This window comes from Scardinius erythrophthalmus (assembly GCF_964197995.2).
Source record: "Scardinius erythrophthalmus genome assembly, chromosome: 16".
In the NCBI taxonomy this organism is placed as follows: Eukaryota; Metazoa; Chordata; class Actinopteri; order Cypriniformes; family Leuciscidae; genus Scardinius; species Scardinius erythrophthalmus.
In genome coordinates this window covers 19,268,952-19,289,389 of record NC_138236.1, presented here as the reverse complement: position 1 = coordinate 19,289,389, position 20,438 = coordinate 19,268,952, and the positions used below count along the sequence as shown (strand labels likewise).

At 41.4% G+C, this 20,438-nt stretch overlaps 1 protein-coding gene across 1 annotated transcript; it reads right to left on the bottom strand.

Annotated features, from left to right (window-relative positions):
- Positions 1-8,303: 8,303 nt before the first annotated feature.
- Positions 8,304-19,879, bottom strand: LOC308704499 (cingulin-like; the record flags this gene model as incomplete). Its single annotated transcript, XM_081388869.1, is given in 11 exon segments — positions 8,304-8,471; positions 8,588-8,714; positions 9,027-9,139; positions 9,312-9,395; positions 9,881-9,970; positions 10,074-10,091; positions 10,095-10,202; positions 10,208-10,234; positions 10,340-10,510; positions 10,641-10,889; positions 19,577-19,879. Coding segments are annotated over 11 exon segments (1,458 nt in total).
- Positions 19,880-20,438: the final 559 nt, after the last annotated feature.

Here is a 20,438-nt window from a genome sequence, read left to right as displayed (position 1 = left end):
CTAATCCGAGCCTCGATAGGCTTGAATAGAGGAGCTGCGCATTAAAAAAAATGAAGAAAAATAAATAAATAAAATAAAGGCAGAAATGAATCTTTGATAGGCCTATGCGTTAACGTCGGCTGCCACGGTTGGCCTCAGAACTTTTAGCTTAATCGTGAATCTCGATAGATTGCGATGCCTCGATAGGCCGAGGACAAGCATGTGCGATGCCTCGATTGGCCGAAAACGAGCATGTGCGATGCCTCGATAGGCCGAGAACGAGCATGTGCGATGCCTCGATTGGCCGAAAACGAGCATGTGTGATGCCTCGATTGGCCCGAGAACAAGCATGTGCGATGCCTCGATAGGCCGAGAACAAGCCTGAGCGATGCCTCGATAGGCCGAGAACAAGCATGAGTATTAATATCTTAGTTTGGCTATGAAAATAAAACCATAGATGGGAAAGTTAAAAGTAGGTCCGTGATGACCTTCTGTTTAAAAGTTACTAAACTGCTGTCAATGTGACGTTCCCGGGCGCTTTGATAAGCAGAGATGGGAGAATGAAATATTGATATTTCTTAAAGCTAGAATTGCTTTGTGACTGGTGCCCGTGATCAGCGTGAAGTATAGCTTAATAGAACTACGTGTACGCTCGCTAATATTAATGCCTCAATAGGCAGAATAATCGTGTATGAACGAGATATGGAATCTCGATAGCATTACTGTAAAGGCTACGATAAGCCGTGGACCAATGTGAATGTGATGAAACAGGTTCGTGATAACCTTACGTTTACTGCTGCCGGGCCGAATTTGCAATTCGATTCATTCGTTCGATAGGGTCTCAATAGGCAGTTTTGTTCATCGAAAACAATATCAGTGCTTAGATAACTTAAATGAATTGATATTGAAATAGAAGCCGCGGAGGCTAGAGAATATTGCGTTGCTATGAGAGACTCAATGAACGCAAGCAGTAGCGGATTCGAATAAACTTTGAGTCTCCGTCAAGGAATAGCTGTTTGTAGAAGCTATTAATAAAAGGTTTAGTTCATTATATTGAACTTGGTCTAAACGTTCGAATGTAGTAACAGCCACCAGTAGCTAGCGAATAATATTACATAGTAAAATAGGGAGACAATTAGACAACTCTTATGTTAAATCTTTAATGCTTATCTAAGGTGCAGTATGTGAGAGACTAATACGACGAGATATGCGCAGATAAAGATAATTGATTAGAAACTTTAACAAGATCGAGAGTGAGAATGTCACTGTATGTGAGCTGAGCTTATCTTCTAAATGTGAACAGAAGCCACGTCTGGACACGAATGATGAGGTGTAGATTTTAAACGAAGCCTCGATAGGCAGGGATGTTAAGCTGCATACATCCGGGTTATGAAGAAAGGAAGAAAATAAGATGTTGAGAGAAAAGCAAAGTTAAATAGCATATGCACCAGCCCAGTCTTTCTTTAAAAATAGGTCCGTAATTAACCTTACATTTATAAATAATGAGGGCTGTCGCCAGGCGACTTTACGAGGAGCCACAATAGGCAGAGATAACACATTGGAATGATGCTATCAGGGAAGCTACGATATGCGTTTACGCACGAAGGCCGCGATTGGCCATGAAATATTTGGCTTTAGCGTACAGTTATGAAAGCTCGTACAATAGTGATGCCTCGATAGGCTGAGTTCATGTATCGGAACCGAGATTAGTTGAGAGCTTCGATAGCATTAATGTGATAGGCTACGTTTAGCCATGAAACAATGACAGTGATCATTAGATAGGTCCGTGATTGACCATATATTTATAAATTATGAGGGCTGTTGCCAGGGCGACTTTCCAAGGAGCCAAGAGAGGCTGATATAAGACGTTGAGATGATAATCAGGAAAACTACGATTTGCGTTTATGAATGAAGGCCGCGATCAGCATGAAATATTTGGCTTTAGAGTACAATCGTGAAAGCTTGTTCAATAGTGATGACTCGATAGGCTGATGCCTCGATAGGCTGATGCCTCGATAGGCTGATGCCTCGATAGGCTGATGCCTCGATAGGCTGAGTTCATACATCAGAACCAAGATTAGTCGAAAGATTTGATAGCATTAATGTAATAGGCTACGTTTAACCATGAAACAATACCAGTGATCATAAAATAGGTCCATGATTGACCTTACATTTAAAATGATAAAAGCTGAAGCCAGGGCGACTTTTCCGAGGAGCCACGATAGGCAGAGATATGACATTAAGATGATTACAATCAGGAAAGCTACGATATGCATTTATGAACGACGGCCACGATCGGCCATTAAAAATATTTGGCTTTAGGGTACAATCATGAAAGCTCATACAAGTGATGCCTCGATAGGCAGAGTTCATGCGTCGAGAACAAAATTAAGTCGAAAGCTTCGATAACATTAATGAAATAAGCCACGATTGGCCATAAAAATAAATAAAAATGGCAGTAATCATAGAATTTCAGAAGCCGCGATAGGCTTAGAATTATTGCAGCTATCAGAAACGAAAGTCAAGTCAAGTATATTTGTATAGCGCTTTTCACAATACAGATTGTATCAAAGCAGCTTCACAGTATTAAATTAAAATACAAGGTTTGTTTCTAGTGGAATTTATTGATTGATCAAATTTAATTAAATATCCCCAAAATATCCCCAACTGAGCAAGCCAAAGGCTTGCCAAAGCCAAAGAAAGAAAGCAAGCCAAGGAAAGAAAGCAAGCAAAAGAAAGTCACGATAGACATAAGCAAGCAGGGATACGAATAACCTTGGAGCGTTGTTATTATGGTATTTTCACAAAGCTATGCTTCATTAAACAATTATGGGCTGAGTTGACAATAAAGAACGAGATAAAGAAATTAACTGCATGTATAACTAAACAGATTTAGCAGCGAAAAGCAGACTTATGATAGATGTATGGATCGTTAACCACCACCAGGAGCTAGCGAAGAAATTTACCTCGATTATGGGTTGAGAGGGCTTGTTGAGCATTTAGTAGGCTACAATCTTAATATGAAAATAGGAAGAGAAGAGAGTCAAGAGACCATTACGGATGGGAAATAATAAAAGGGGGGTTAAATGGATTTCACTTTCTGTAATGTTGCTGTTAAAGCAACAACATGGAACATGGAACATGCGGTCGCCCTACAGGTTGGAAGCGGAATTGTCCATTACCGCTGTCGTAAAATGATTTACGGTTACTGCCATCCCCAAATCGTCACTTTCAAACATTCTTCAATATCCGACGCACAAAGCACCCCTAGCGTCAACACGAGACGCTTCGGTTATGGGTAGGTTTAGGTCTGTGGTAGGGTTATGCGTCTCAAATGGACGCCAAAGGGTGCCCCGTGCGTCAGACACCGAAGAAACCCTGAAAGCGTCAGTATATGACGCCTTGGGATGAGAACGGGCTGTTACTGTATATGAAGCATGCAGGTTTTTTTTTTTTTTTTCATATGGGCAATGATAATATTATTAATCTTCCTCCTTTCATAATTTATGCATGTTTAGTAGACTAAACATTTTAACTCAAACATTTGCGATTTGCATGTCGATTGTAATGCTCAAATCTGAACGAGAATGATAGCGATAGCATCCTAACCATCTAAAACTAGCATGTTAGTGTTTACTAGCTACCAGATTGATAATTCGCTCATCTACTAACATTAGCTGATTCATGAAGATAAATGGAGGACCAGATAGTTTCCGTAACGTAGCCAGGCAGACAACAGATTAGAAAAACTAAAGATAGTATGCAAGCAATTTACTTACTAGTTCAACAGCATGACGGCCAAGTCAGCATCGGTCTGACGATAAGCTCACGCCAGCGAGCAAACGCTCGACCAATATTGATCCTCGTCCTGCCTTTCAGTTTATCACTCTCCGTTTTCCTCTTCCGACTCTACTCCGACAAAACCTTGGACTTCTTACGTTTCGCTGCTGCTTCAGCCATGACGAAAACACACGCACGAAAACAAACGCGCTGGTTGGCCTGTCACGGCCGAATTTGAGGAAGTGATTGGCGAAGTGACGTATGCCGTAAAGCAGTCGAATTTTGTAGTCTTTTTGAGCTCTGGTTACTACCCGCACCCCGAAGTTACATAGTGCCAGTAAAAACGATACAGACCCCGTCAGGCTCTGGCAGACGTGTCATTCAACCTATTGTAAGTCGATGTACCATCACAAGGGTCTTGGAAATATATTATGAAGGTTGAAAAACTACATGTTGTTACTTTAAAGCACAAACAACATCTGCAAAGTTACACGCATAAACTTCAAGCATGGAGGACTTCATTTAAAGAGAATACTTTATAGAGCGTGAGCTGTAATATATAGCATACATATAAAGCCGATTTAATATCTTAGTTGCTCTTTGTTTTAATTCTATTCAGTAACCCAGTTGTAAGTATTTTGCAACTGCCCATGAGTGCGTGGGATCGACAACTCTGAAAATAGATTACCACTGCGCTGTGGGATATCAGTTACGTGAATAAAACTACCACGTCACCAGTGAGTCGCCATTTGAACTTAACCGCTGATGAAGGGAACAGTAGAGTAGCAAGTTAATATACTTACCTGAATGAAGTTTAATCATAGTAAAAAGGGATATGTAAGCAGTGGCCGCTGGAAGCGCCTACCAACGTAAAAGCCTTTAAAGTGGAACTTGAACTTGAACCTGAAAGAAACGCTGTGTGGAGATCGACTCTCATGAGATTTAAAGCTGCCACACGCTTACTTACACAAGTGTGTCGCACTCGCGCATCGCGAAAGTTGCTGAGATCAAATCAACGATGTGACTTGTGTTGTTATGTTTGGAATCGAAACGCGAGTAAGTGAACGCCGGCGTCTGCTTCTGCGAACTGAATGGAAGCGTAATGGCAGCTAAAACTTTTCTACGACACCTACAGCAACGAAAAGGGGGAGGTAAGGTCAGTCTTTATATCTGATGTTGAACTGTGATTGGTGGTGCGAAATTACATATTAGTGACGTGGCAATAGAGTCTTTCTGGTAGAACTTACGCTGACGCTTCCATAGCTGTCTACTCCTGGTCTGTGGTCTTTCTCAGAACACTCAGGTGGAAATACTGATAGGTGAGGTTTTTAGGACCTTGTATGCTCCCTTCAGTAGGCTGCTCTCTAAGAGCCTTTGAGATAATATTGCAGAGGCACTAGCAATGGATTCCGGACAATAAACTAAATTTGTTTTTGTTTTTTACCATCAATATTGTTTTTTTGTTAAAGAACATACAGTTCTTAAATTCTGCAATCACAAAATTAATTGCGGTTGATTAATTTACCTATATTGACAGTTTCTGTTAAAGTGCCCCATTGTGCTTTTTCAGATATTACTTTTTCATGCAGTGTGTACTATAGCTGTTTGTCAATGTAAAGGGTCTGCAAAGCTTTAAAGATCAAAGTGCTCGATGAATGAAGTTATCTCTCTCTTTCAAAAAAAAAAAAAAAAAGAATCGATTCTGAATTGCAGAAACAAGTACTCAGTAATTCCAGCCTTACGAAAACTTATATGTGTAACAATGTAACAAATTTGCATAACGCAACATGTCAAAAAGACACTGTTTTCTACTCTGCAAAAGCAAATTCTCTTTGTAAACACTTCCGAATGATGAGGATGTGAAGAGTCAGTGGTTCCCTTTTCGGTAACACTTTATAGTAACGTTCAGTTGTAAGTCATTTGTAAGTGGTTAGTTAATGAGGAACTAATCATTTACAAAACATTCATAAATTATTAGCAAGTGATATGCTAACATTTTATGTATGTTTTGTAAATTCCGTTACAAGTCATTTACAAGTGATTAGTTAATGATTATCTAATCATTTACAAAACATGACTATGCGTTTCATAAATGTTTAATAAATGATGTTGCTTTTTTTGTATGTTTTGCTCACATCAGGTGCACAGTGACTCCATGTGTTTCAGAGAAGACAGCTGTCTATACCCTCACCACCAGTACACACTACAGTGTTCAACACCTGTATAGATGATGTGTAAACGCATGAATAAATAATTTACAACACTTAATCTAAAGTGTAAACTCTTCATCACTTGTAAATATGTTACACAAAAATCAGTAAGGCATAAGATCTACGAATGTTATCTACGAATGATGTGTAACATATTTACAAGTGATGAATAGTTTACACTTTAGATTAGCGGATGCAGAAAGTGTTGTAAATGATTTATTCATGCATTTACACATCATTGTGTTTAACACTGCTACTTACCTGTTACAAATGATCTGTACGTGTATACAAGGCATTTACAACACTTTCTGCACCCTCTAATTGCTAAAAAAATAACGTAATTTATTAAACATTTATGAAACGCATATTCATGTTTTGTAAATGATTAGTTCATCATTAACTAACCACTTATAAAAGGACTTATAACTGAATCTACAAAACATACATAAAATAATTAACATATCACTTATTAATCATTTATGAATGTTTTGTAAATGATTAGTTCATCATTAACTAACCACTTATAAAAGGACTTATAACTGAACATTATTATAAAGTGTTACCAAAATTTCCACAGCAACGATCGCATTTAACCTTTTGACGATTGCTTCTCAAATCTCTGTGAAATCTAAGTGGGAATTAATCATTAAAGATGGGACAGTACACCTTTATTTGGACCAACTGCTCCTCAAAATCACAACCCAATTAATTATTGATGTATATATTTTCTACCGGGTGTTTTATATTGTGCATGTCTCTGGCTAAGAGAATGCCTGGTGTTTGGCTCAGTTAGGTCACCCACACACATATTTGATTGTTTAGGCCCTCTTGCCTCTAATGTACATGAACAAGCAAGGAATCTGGGAGTTATATTTGATTCAGAGCTTAAATTTGATAAGCAAGTAAATTCAGTGGTGAAGGCTGGGTTCTTTCATTTAAGACGCATTGCAAAAATTAAACCCTTTTTGTCGTTTAATGATTTGAAGCAGGTTATACAGGCGTTCATATTTTCAAGGTTGGACTATTGTAATTCATTGTATCTGGGGCTTCCTTGTGTTCTGTTGAATCACCTTCAACTCTTACAAAATGCTGCAACTAGGCGTTTGACTGGGACCAAGAAGCAAGTTAGTGTTTCTAACTTTCTAACAGTGCTAGCTTCACTGCAGTGGCTCCCAGTTAATTTCAGGGCCCAGTTTAAGGTTTTACTGTTTACTTTTAAGGCCTTGCATGGCCTTGCTCCTGAATATATTTCAGATCTTCTCCAGGTCTATCAGACGACAAGGCTATTGAGGTAATCTCAAACATCACTTTTAAAGATCCCTAAATCTCATCTAAAGTCCAAAGGGGATCGTGCCTTTTCAGTTGCTGCACCCCGCCTCTGGAATAACCTGCCTTCGGATATTAGATGTTTTACTAAATTGAGTGCTTTTAAATCACGATTGAGGGCGCATTTACTTGCCCAGGCTTATGGTTGAGCAAGTAGTTGAGTGTATCTTGTTTTGTGTGTGTAATACAATCTGATCTATTAGCTTATTGAGAGGTTCTGTGATTTCCAGGATGTGCATATGATGTGACAAACAGGGTGGTATTGATTTTTCACCATATAGCAGAGATGAGCAGTATGTGCTGGCTGATTTGAGGAAAGATCATTTTTGAGTGAGGTTTGGAAAGCTAAAGGCCTTAAAGTCCCCGTGAACCGGAAGTTGCAAACGACTTTTCTCCGGTGTTATGACGTATTTCCCAGTGAAACGGAATATTGAACAGAGGGCAGGGTTTTACTCTAGCGCTCCTCCTCTCCATCTCTGCTCATAGCAGACTAACGGTTTGAGGGGAGTGGTTACGCGTTGCCCAAACCAATTCCTCAAACCTACGTCATCGGAGAAGGTCCTCCAACGCAGAGGGGAGGGGCATTTTCAGATTTTGATTAAAGATTACCATGGTAAAAAAATTTTTTTTTAAATATTTTCTTGCACGGATTAATTGTTCACCACAAGACTAGTAATATGCGCTAACAAAGTAAATAGGGTCAATTTTGATTTCATGGGGACTTTAAGAGATTAGAGATGCAAGCAGTCTGGTCACTCTCACATTTTAAGAGACACACACTGCCATCTGGGGGCCTCAATGAGTATTAATGTTTTAAGTAATAAACTCCATATTACACGCATATACTGTAGGTCTTATTCTGAATACTGCACCAAACACATTAAGGAAAAAGCACAAAGGAATCCAGCCATAATTGCTCTCTATTTAAAAACTAATAATTCAATATTCCAAACATAAACTCTTATTTATAGGGGAAAAAAAGAACTTTACATACTCAGTCACGCACACTTACTTGAGTTCATTCTCTAGCGCCGTGACTCTGGATTGCATCGCCTCCTTCTGTTCCTGCTGCTCCTCCATGTCTCTGATGGCCTTCCTCCTCAATCCCTCCAGTCGCTCTGCCTCGGCCTCTTCCTCATCCACCTGCCGCTTCAGAGCCTTCACACGCAGAGTCAGCTGCAGGACCACACATGCATTAAACACAGAAACACTCCACCAAATACAGAGATCATCACATGGAGTAGAAGAAGACACACTACTCTATGTGTACATGTAACTTGTGTATGATTCACCTGGTCTCTCTGTTCCGTGTGCTGCTGTCTTTCCTCATCCAGGGTGATGTTCAGATCTTCAGAACTAAAGATCTTCTTTAGTTTCCTCTCCAACCGTCGCTGAGAGGACACTACAGAATTCTTCTCTCTGAAAAAACACAACAATGTACTTGTACCTCAGGATGTGCTGAATCTGTAGTGTATTGAGTTTTCTTACACTTAAGATTCTTCAGGTGCTGTGGTTTGATGATGTTATTTTCTTTTAAAACTTTAAAACGTAACTTTTTGTTATTTTAATAAAATAGTTTTTTTTTTCCTGGTGTATATACAAAAACTTTTTTGTAAACAAATGCCAAATGCTGTTCTCAAGCATTCTGTAGTGCTTTGTGGGTAATGTAATTGTTTCAGCCACTTCATGGTAGTGGTTTTAGAACTTCAGTTCATTAGGTCCTTTGTTTACCTCTCCTCTGTGCGCAGCCGCTCCTCAAGTTCCTGGATTTTGCTCTCTAGCTGAGACACGCCAGTGGAGGAACGTGACTGGCCCTCCATCTCAGTTACGCGAGACTCCTTTATCTGAAAGATATGCAGGCTAGATGAAATCTTGTGGCCAATCTGAATTAATGCATTTTTTCTTCACTTGTTTAACTGTACACTCTTATCACACTTGTTACCACAAAAACACGATAACGCAGTATACACTTCGACAGATAAATCTACCATACTGTTGGATGGTCACGAGGCGTACCTGTCTCTCCAGAGCATTTTTGTCCAGCTCCAGATCTTGTTTGGAGGACCGTTCTTGCATGAGCTCTGCACGCAGCTGTTTAGTCTACACGCAGCACCACATTTAAATTAAAGCATTTAAAGCGATAGTTCACCCAAAAATGAAAATGCTGTCATCATTTACTCTTCCTCAAGTTGTTCCAAACTTGTATGACTTTCTTTCTTCTGCTGAACACAAAAGAAGATATTTTAAAGAAGGTTGGTAATTAAACAGTTGCTGGTCCCCATTGACTTCCATAGTATTTTTTTTTCTACTATGGAAGTCAATGGGGTCCATCAGTCGTTTGGTTACCGACTTTCTTCAAAATATCTTCTTTTATGTTCAGCAGAAGAAAGAAAGTCATACAGGTTTGGAACAACTTGAGGAAGAGTAAATGATGACAGCATTTTCATTTTTGGGTGAACTATCCCTTTAATTACCTTTTTCTTAGTTAACACTTTATGAATAATTTACACTGGTACAGTAGTTCTGTTATAATATGGCACTTGATAAGTCCCTGATGTCCACTGATGATAACAGTGTATGTATACCTGATCTCTGCTCCTGGTGATTCTTTCTGTCAGCATCTCCGCACTGTTCTTCTCCTCATCTAACTCAAGCTCCAAATGCTTGATTTTGTCCTGCAGGTGGAGACAAACATATCATAGAGTGAAGAGAGAGGTACACCACCACATTATGATCTCTAAGACACTAAATGTGGAAATGTGAAGGTGAAACACACACCTCCAAGCTGCGGATATCTCATGAACGGTCGTTTTGTGTGGTACGCTGAGTCTCCATCTCACTCTCCAGATGCTTGAGGCGGTTGCTGAGCAGCTCTTCATCTAATAAAGCATTGTCTCGATCCTCATACTTGAGAACAGCTCCTTCTTTTGACAGGCCAACTTAAAACTAACAAAATTGAATCACTACAAATTGCTGACTGATTAATGTGCTAAGCCTAATTCAAAACCAAAGTAGGAATATTTGTAAGAGTCAGCGTGTGGCACCTCCTCCTGTAGGGAATGAATGGTGCTCTGAGCTCTCTCCAGCTCACTGAGCTTCTCTTTGGAGTTTTTATGCAAGTCCTGCTGCTCTTTCCTCCACTTCTCTCTTTGCTCATCCAGCTGAGCCTGCAGGAGCCGCACCTCCTCACGGGACGCAGCAGACAAGCGTTCCATCTGACAGAAAAAGCGAGAGAAAGGAGCAGGAGGAAGCAAAAGAGGGAGATTTAAAAAAACAAACAAAGTAAATGACAGTAATAAAATGTAAAATGACACAAAACTCAAATGTGTGTCGATGAGCACATACCTCTTTATTGAGTTTGTCTAGTGCTCTATCCTGCTGCCTCCTCTGGTCATCGAGCAGCGTGTTCTCCTTGCGGACTGCGTCTCTGTCCTTCTCCTTCTCTTCCATATTACGAGCCAGCTCGTCCCTCTCCAGGCCCAGCCTGGAGTTCTCACGCCTGGACTCTTCCAGCTGCTGCCTCAGTCTCCTGGTCTCCTCCTGTTGCTCCTGCTCAGCTTCAATACTCTGAGACATGCCCTCCTGCAGCTGAGACTACAGACAAAGACAGTTAAACACGTCAGAAAAAGAGGGCGAACAGATGAGTGGATGGAGTAATGTGTGTGTTTTAATGCATGACATCAACTCGGGATTTCAAAAGTGACAAATAATATCATGAAAACACAATTAGTGTTTTCAACCATTAACTGATGAAAACAGATTGTTATAGTCTGAGTGAGAGGGAAGGTGTACCATTATATAACTATGGCTGTCTACGTTAATGCGGATTCATTTGAAAACGTTATTATTTCAAAACTCTCTCAGTCCACATTAGCATTTTCCTTCAGTTTCTCACCCATACTGAAAAGTTAAATAATGCTAAATAAAAACATTGGAAAAGGTAAATTCATCTTACTGCATATGTGTAAAACATATTGAAAGCTCACTGAGATGATACAGAGACCAGACATAATAAAGTTTTTAGACTATTCTTCTGGCACAATTCATTTATTAGCTAAATATCTTAACACTTACTGGTGCGTTGAGATTGCACTCAATCACCATTCCATGTATGGAATAAAATACAACTGCCCTTGTTTTTTGCCACAGGATAGCAATTGAGAGTAAATGTTCTGTCATCTATAAAGGAATTTAACATTAGGATTGTACAAAGTAACATTTATCTTTAGCAACACTTTGAAAGTGAATAGCAAATAGCAGACAGATATCGGTATAATCTATTGGTAAAATATACGTCACGTGACTAAACATGCATCATTGTGTTCTAATAGTCCACTCTACAACGTGAAAACTGCGTTTTAAATTCACACACTTGGGAGAGCATCTTTAAAAAGCTAAATTTTTGCAGGAAAAAAGGACAGGAGTCAAAGCGTGGATGGAAGGTGTGGTAGATTTTTTCCTAAACCTAACTATCTGAGGCATCTCCAAATCGACACCCAATTGATCTTACTATCTGAGGCGTCTCCAAATCGACACCAATACCTTTATCTGGGGCGTCTACAAATCGACACCCACTTCCTTAAACTGGGGCGTCTACTAATCGACACCCAATACCTTTATACTCTAGCTCCTGCGTCTTCAGTCGACAACTGGCCGAGTCTTACTCTAACTAACTTGCTTCCCTAAACTAGATACTTAATAAACTAGCTTCCTTCCTAAACTAGCTTCCTAAACTAGCTTCCTAAACTAGCTTCCTGCGTAGGAATAAATCAACAAACAGACTTAAGTAAATGTCCTTTAAATGCTTTAATCACAGCCAGGAGATCTTCCCGAGCAGTTCTCAGAGAATCTCTCCCAAGAAGCAAGGCCGGAGGATCTCAGACAAATTTCATTGAGAATCCCAATAGAAAATACGGATACAACAGTTTTTATAGAATCGAGAAAACAAATAAGACTAACATGTCACCTTCAATATGATTGGTTCAATTGGTTCAAAAGCCCCAACCTTTTCCCTCTGTCACTGGCACAATCAAACTCTGTTTTTGTGATTACTTATCACAAGGTTTGAGAACTAGTAATCTGTCTAGTTTCACTTCCTCTATTTGTTATATATATACACACATACACACTCAAAGCCACAAGTTTTCCCCAAAGAGTTTGGAAACATTTAAAAGCATATGAATGTCGTTCCTGCAAGAAAAACAAATGTTAGTTGATTAATTGAACTTGATTAATTAAACAATCCATCACAAAGGCCAAATATGTTCAGATTCTGGTGTGCTGATATTTGTGTGCAGACCAACTTACCCATCCTTCAAACACATTCTTTGACATTACATTCACTGCATGTTCAAACTGTCAAAACCCATAAATGGCATATTACTTAACAATTAGTCAGAGGTGTCAAGTAACGAAGTACAAATACTTTGTTACCTTACTTAAGTAGAAATTTGGGGTATCTATTAGCCTGGGTGCCAGCCCGAACCCCGCTTACAACATTTTTTGGTCGGTAAGTTCAGTCTGGACTCGATCCATTGAGGAGTAATTATGCTCGGCTCCTAGAAGGCCGAGCCAATCAAATTGCCAGGGCGGGCTTTAATCGATGATGGAAAGATGGTCTGCGGTTACGTCACCAAAGAGCGCTTCATTTGAATTAGTTTACAACAAAGACGACTGCAGCTGGAGAATTGAGATTCAGGGAGAGGCTGCCATTCCAGAGCATCCAGGCCAAGTTTCCCAGATACTTCCTGTTCACATCGCAGATGAGTCTATCTTCTTTCTCTTTCTTTTTAATTTTCTCATTTTTGAGAGGTCGGTTATTTTTGTCACACAAAGAAGACAGACAAAGGCCAATTCACAATATAAACGAGGTTTTATCCAAAGACAGGTGATAGAAAGTAACAACGTGTGTAACACGTTCACACAAACGATTACCAACAAGGATTAACAGGGAGTAGAAATACACATGGTAAATGAGGGCACTAAACAGGAACAGCTGGACGAAGATTAACTGCATGTGACAGTTTGAGCTTCCATTTACCAATATTGATGTGCTTAATGTATGTACGTTAAATGGCAGTACATTTTCTGTTAAGTTTTGGGACATTTATATTAACACCGTATATTATTTTACAGACTTGTAGTACTACAGTCTATTAAGGTCTGTTCATAGCAGTCCCATACGGCAAGATCTTCTAGCTGCCTATGGCTATAAAATGTTACATAATTGTGTTTACATTTAAATTTATTTGGTAAAAATGATACATGGAAAAACAATTTTCATTGTAATACAAAATTATTTATAAAAATTTGCCAGAGGCATTACACTCTGACTCAGTAAAAAAAAAAAAAAAAAAAAAAAATAGAAATAATAATAAAAAAAAAAAAACAGCATTTAATTTCACAGCATTATATGGTCATCTGGTTTGCATGCAGGAGTTTCTTTTTGTTCACACCAACTGTTGTGAGATAATGTTAAAAAATGAATTTGGCCAAAAATTGAATCATGCACATTTTCATATGTATGCATATATTGCATTTATGTGTCAATGCTTTGAAGTGAGATAATAAATTCTATGAAACTCGGCAATGCAAAAATGGCAATACAAGCAACATACAGCAATATTTCGTTGTATGTTTTACAAAATGTTGCCAGTCATTCAATGTAGACTGATAATGACAAGCAGTAGCCTACAGTATTACTTTTGGCACATTTCACATGCGTTTTGAGTGTTTGTACTGCCTGAAATATTAAGTTTTTAGTGATGCATGTCCAAACCAAATTTGATGTGATTTATACCAGTTTAATTGTCAAAGTTTTTTTTTTTTTTTTTTTTTTTTTTTTGTGTGTAGTTCAGGACAGATGTAAAAATAATTCTTTAATTTAATGATTATTCTATTTATTATATGAATTTAATGATTATTGTGTTGTAGTAACCTATAGTGGGTCATGAGTCATGTACGTTGAACTAAAGAATACAACGGGACATCCAACCCTGCAAGAGAAAGACTTTTACTAAATATACACTTCACAAATACACGTATTGTACATATTTTGTAAGAATTTACTATGAATGTCACTTACCTCCTGTAATTTCTGAATAATATGCAGAATACCTGCAGTTCAATTCATCTACAAGATACAGAAATAAGTACTTTACCATCTGATCAACTTCTACCATCATAAAGCATAAAGGTTACAGTAAAGTCATCTATCAACTCTCACCACCATGATGGCATGTTATGGGCTGTATTTCATGTCTCATTGCAACACACTTAGAAGACTTAAAACATTAAAATCATATATACTGTACATTTAGTTCAGGTTGCTTCCCCTTTCTGACATAATGACATACAGTAGTAACAACACATCTTACAACTGCATAAAGAATATTAATTTCAGTAATAAAAAGTGTAGCTGGTTAGGCATGTAGTTTTTGTTTGAAAAACTAGTCGGTAGAGTTTAGTAAATAACAAATATTACAACATGTCAATGCAATTATGTTCCTGTGAAAAAATCACTTTCTCTCCAATTTCCAATAGGCATGATTTGAAAAATGCTGTTCAAGAACAATTCAACAGTGTTAACCTTTTCAGGACCCCAGTTGTGGACTTACTTTGGCTGTTGATATTGCTCCTTAGTTTTTTAAAATAAAGAATCACACAGATGATCAGTGATATGAGGACACACAGAGACACTATTGTGGTCATCACTACTGCTGTCAGATTAGTTGTCATATCTGCACTTGCATCAATGTTGCCTTCAGTCTGGACAACAGGACTGTCAGCTGAGGTGGAAACATCTGTTTCTCTAACTAGAGAAAAAAAAAAAACATTGGCAAAATGAATATCATCATATGGATCAGTTTGATTAGGTTATTTTTATCACCCTTCAATCTAGGCACTTGTCTTGCCTATGGCTAATGATATTTTGGAAAGTGTTTCAAGTCATTTTATTTTTCCCCCACATTTGTTGTTTTTGCCTCATGCTAAAATTCTTTATTTCCTCTTTTCTCACATCAATCTATAGTCCATATCTCATAATGACATTGATAAACAGTTTTGTGATATCTATGCAAATTTATCAAAAATAATAAAACTGAATTGCTAAAGGGGACCTCAGTCGTTTCCTGCCTGTATTGTGAATCAAACCCACAACCTTCGGGTTACAAGTCTGACTCTCTAAACATAAAGCCACAACTGCTTTCATTAGGGATATCTCTGTATTTTGTTACATTTAGTTCCTCAGTCATTGCCATAGAAAATAAATAAATAAAAAAACCCACAACATGATGCTACCACCACCACCACACTTTTTGGGATGGAATTGCTGAACTGCCTGCTATAGGAAGAGCCCATGTTGTCCCAAACCTCTATTTAAGAATTCTGAAGGTCACTGTGCTCTTGGGAACCTTCAGTTCAGCAGACTTTGTGTAACCTTCCTCAGTTCTGTGTCTCAGCACAATCCTGTTTCTGAGCTCTGCAGGCAGTACTTTTGACCTATTTGACCTCTGATTTTTGCTCTGATATGCATGTTCAACTGCTAGACTTTATATAGACAGGTGTGTGTCTTTACAAATCATGTCCAATCAATTGAATTTGCCACAGATTTATTCCAATCAATGTGTAGAAAAATCTCAAAGATGATCCAGAGAAATGGATCTAAGGTAAATTTCAAATGTCATAAAAAAGGGTCTGAATATTCATGTCAGTGTGATATTTCAGTTTTTTCCTTTTAAATAAATTTGTAAAGTTATAAAATCATGTCCAATCAGTTGAATTTGCCACAGATTTACATTCAATGTGTAGAAATTGGACTCTATTTTGATGGTCCCCTTTAGATATGTAATGTTTCACCTACTTGTCTTACTCTCATTAGAGAGACTTGGGGGTAGGGGTAATAGGGGGGTAGGGGTAATAAATGTATTTGCAAAGTTAGTCTGTAAATTATCTGTTGAGGAACCAACAAAATAAAGTCTATTCAAATATTAAGCAGACAGTCTACTAATACTTTACTAATACTTTAATGAGAGTCAATTGTAATGTAGGTGCAACTTATTGTCAGGGTTATATTTGTTTTTAGTTTGGTTTTTGATCTGTTTCCCTGTTCTGTTCATGTCTGAGTTTGTAATCTTCTAATCAGTTAATTAGTTCAGGTGTGTCTTGTTAATCAGTCTTGTTATCTCCCTTTTTTCCCCATGTATATAAGCCCTCAGTTTCTATCTGTTCTTTGTCAAGCTTTAGTTAACCTGTGGTATGTTTCTCCTTGTTTATTGTTTGGATTGTTCTATTAAAAGTCTCCTGAAGATATCTCCTTCGTCGTGCGCTTTAATACAGCCACATCTCATTATAGTCAACAGAATGTCTAAAGGAGACCATCAAAATAAAGTGTTACCCAAATCTGTTTTTTTGCTTTGACATTATGGGGTATGGAGTGTAGATTGATGTGAAAAAAGAGAAAGAATTTAAAGCATTTTAGCATAAGGCCGAACCACAACAAAATGTGAAAAAATTGAAAGGGTCTGAACGCAATTTTTACTCTATGAAATCCAATACAATTGTATAACATATGAAGACTACTAAAAATGTTAACCCACATTTTCCAGCTGGTATAAAGACATTAACATTCTAAAAAAACAGATAAATAGGGAAGTTAAAAGGGCAATTAAAATTGCAAAAAAAATTACAAGAATAAGATTGAGGGTGTGTTCATGCAATCTTAAAGCTGCCTGGAAAGAATATGGCTGCAGTGAGTACATTAGTACCAAATGTCACGTTTAAATCAAGAAACATAAACGAGGACTCAAATGCAGATGAAACAACGGTAAGATTTTAATTAACAAACCAAACAAAAGTACAAAGAATAAACAAAACTCCCACGTGGGGGAAAACACTAGAACAAATACTAAACAGGTTTAAACACTAGGAAGAAAACACAAGAACATAAGACAACGTAACAGCACAAGACTACAGACACAAGGAGACTAAATAGGGGAACAAACAAAGGAGGGTAACGAACACAACAGGTGGGACAAATTAACCAATAACTAGATAACAAGATGGGAGGGGCTAGACAATGGACACGAGCACATGGCTCAAAACAACAAAACACCCAAGTGCAAAACAAGACAGGACAAGCTTGTGACATAACCCCTTCCTAAAGGAGCGGCTACCAGACGCTCCACTAGGACAGGAGGGACGGACCAAGGCGGGACGGGAGAGACAGACCAGGGCGGGACTGGAGGGACAGACCAGGGCGGGACTGGAGGGACAGACCAGGGCGGGACTGGAGGGACAGACCAGGGCGGGACTGGAGGGACAGACCAGGGCGGGACTGGAGGGACAGACCAGGGCGGGACTGGAGGGACAGACCAGGGCGGGACGGGAGGGACAGACCAGGGCGGGACGGGAGGGACAGACCAGGGCGGGACGGGAGGGACAGACCAGGGCGGGACGGGAGGGACAGACCAGGGCAGAGACAGTCCAACGGGCGGCCAGGGCGGAGACGACAGTCCAACGGGCGGCCAGGACGGCGGCGACCCCTCGGGCGGTGTAACTGGCACCAACGGCTCAGGCACTGGAACTGGCACCAACGGCTCCGGCTCTGGAACTGGCACCAACGGCTCCGGCTCTGGAACTGGCACCAACGGCTCCGGCTCTGGAACTGGCACCAACGGCTCCGGCTCTGGAACTGGCACCAACGGCTCCGGCTCTGGAACTGGAACTGGCACCAACGGCTCCGGCTCTGGAACTGGAACTGGCACCAACGGCTCAGGCACTGGAACTGGCACCAACGGCTCCGGCTCTGGAACTGGAACTGGCACCAACGGCTCTGGAACTGGAACTGGCACCAACGGCTCAGGCACTGGAACTGGCACCAACGGCTCAGGCACTGGAACTGGCACCTCCGGCTCTGGAACTGGAACTGGCACCAACGGCTCCGGCTCTGGAACTGGAACTGGCACCAACGGCTCCGGCTCCGGCTCTGGAACTGGAACTGGCACCAACGGCTCAAGCACTGGAACTGGCACCAACGGCTCTGGAACTGGAACTGGCACCAACGGCTCAGGCACTGGAACTGGCACCAACGGCTCAGGCACTGGAACTGGCACCAACGGCTCAGGCACTGGAACTGGCACCAACGGCTCAGGCACTGGAACTGGCACCAACGGCTCAGGCACTGGAACTGGCACCAACGGCTCAGGCACTGGAACTGGCACCAACGGCTCAGGCACTGGAACTGACACGGGCTCCGGCTCAGGAACAGACACGGGCTCCGGCTCAGGAACAGACACGGGCTCCGGCTCAGGAACAGACACGGGCTCCGGCTCGGGAACAGACACGGGCTCCGGCTCGGGAACAGACACGGGCTCCGGCTCGGGAACAGACACGGGCTCCGGCTCGGGAACAGACACGGGCTCCGGCTCGGGAACAGACACGGGCTCCGGCTCGGGAACAGACACGGGCTCCGGCTCGGGAACAGACACGGGCTCCGGCTCGGGAACAGACACGGGCTCCGGCTCGGGAACAGACACGGGCTCCGGCTCGGGAACAGACACGGGCTCCGGCTCGGGAACAGACACGGGCTCCGGCTCGGGAACAGACACGGGCTCCGGCTCGGGAACAGACACGGGCTCCGGCTCGGAAACAGACACCACCGGCTCGGGAACAGACACCGCCGACTCGGAAACATACACCGCCGACTCAGGGACTGGAACAGACACCACCGGCTCAGAAACAGACACCACCGGCTCAAGTGTGTGCGTAGCCCACACACACCACATGGCTGTGGCCATAATGGCCAGTGTCGCGGTCACTGAAGGCTCAGGAACAGATGCCACCGGCTCAGGGACTGGAACAGACACCACCGACTCTGGAACAGACACCACCGGCTCAGAAACAGACACCACCGGCTCAGGCACAGGCACCGGCTGTACGGCCATCTTGTCCAGGGACACCGGCTCAGCAGGCATGACGTGAACAGTTTCTGGCTGGGCAGACACGACGAGAACAGTCTCCGGCTGGGCAGACGTGACGTGAACCGTCTCTGACTGGGCAGACGTGACGCGAACCGTCTCTGACTGGGCAGACGTGACGTGAACAGTCTCTGGCTGGGCAGACGTGACGTGAACAGTCTCTGGCTGGGCAGACGCGACATGAACAGTCTCTGACTGGACAGACGCGACATGAACAGTCTCTGGCTGAGCAGGCGTGACGTGAACAGTCTCTGGCTGGGCAGACGTGACGTGAACAATCTCTGGCTGGGCAGGCGTGATATGAACCTTCCCGGGAACCTCCAGGATCTTAAACAGCGTCGAAAAATAATCCAACAACGTTTCAGCGGGCGTTCTGTCAGGGGACACAGACTCAGTGGCAGCCATCTTACCCGGTGACACAGACTCGGCAGACGTGACATGAACAGTCTCTGACTGGGCAAACACGATGTGAATGGTCTCTGGCTGGATGTGAACAGTTGCAGAGGAAGCCTTTCTTCTCCTCCTGCGTTTTGGAGTCCCCAAACTCTGGACCACCGGCACTGAGGTCACTGGGACCATCGGCGCTGGAACCACCGGCATTGGAACCATCGGCACTGGAACCACGGGAACAGGCGAAGAAAGACGTTTGGGGCTGAACCTCGCCGGTCCATGGTCAGAGAATGACCAAACTGGAGAATGCTGTCGGTGCTCACCTCTAGTATCTCCTTCCCTACGTCCTCCACGAGTTCCCCTAAATTTGACCAGCCGGGTTCCTCTAAAAGTCTCTCTGTCCCATGTGGTAGGAGAAAGCCCGCGAGAATCCATACTGCTGAGTCCTCAAATGGCTGTTACGTTCTGTCACGTTTAAATCAAGAAACATAAACGAGGACTCAAATGCAGATGAAACAACGGTAAGATTTTAATTAACAAACCAAACAAAAGTACAAAGAATAAACAAAACTCCCACGTGGGGGAAAACATTAGAACAAATACTAAACAGGTTTAAACACTAGGAAGAAAACACAAGAACATAAGACAACGTAACAGCACAAGACTACAGACACAAGGAGACTAAATAGGGGAACAAACAAAGGAGGGTAACGAACACAACAGGTGGGACAAATTAACCAATAACTAGATAACAAGATGGGAGGGGCTAGACAATGGA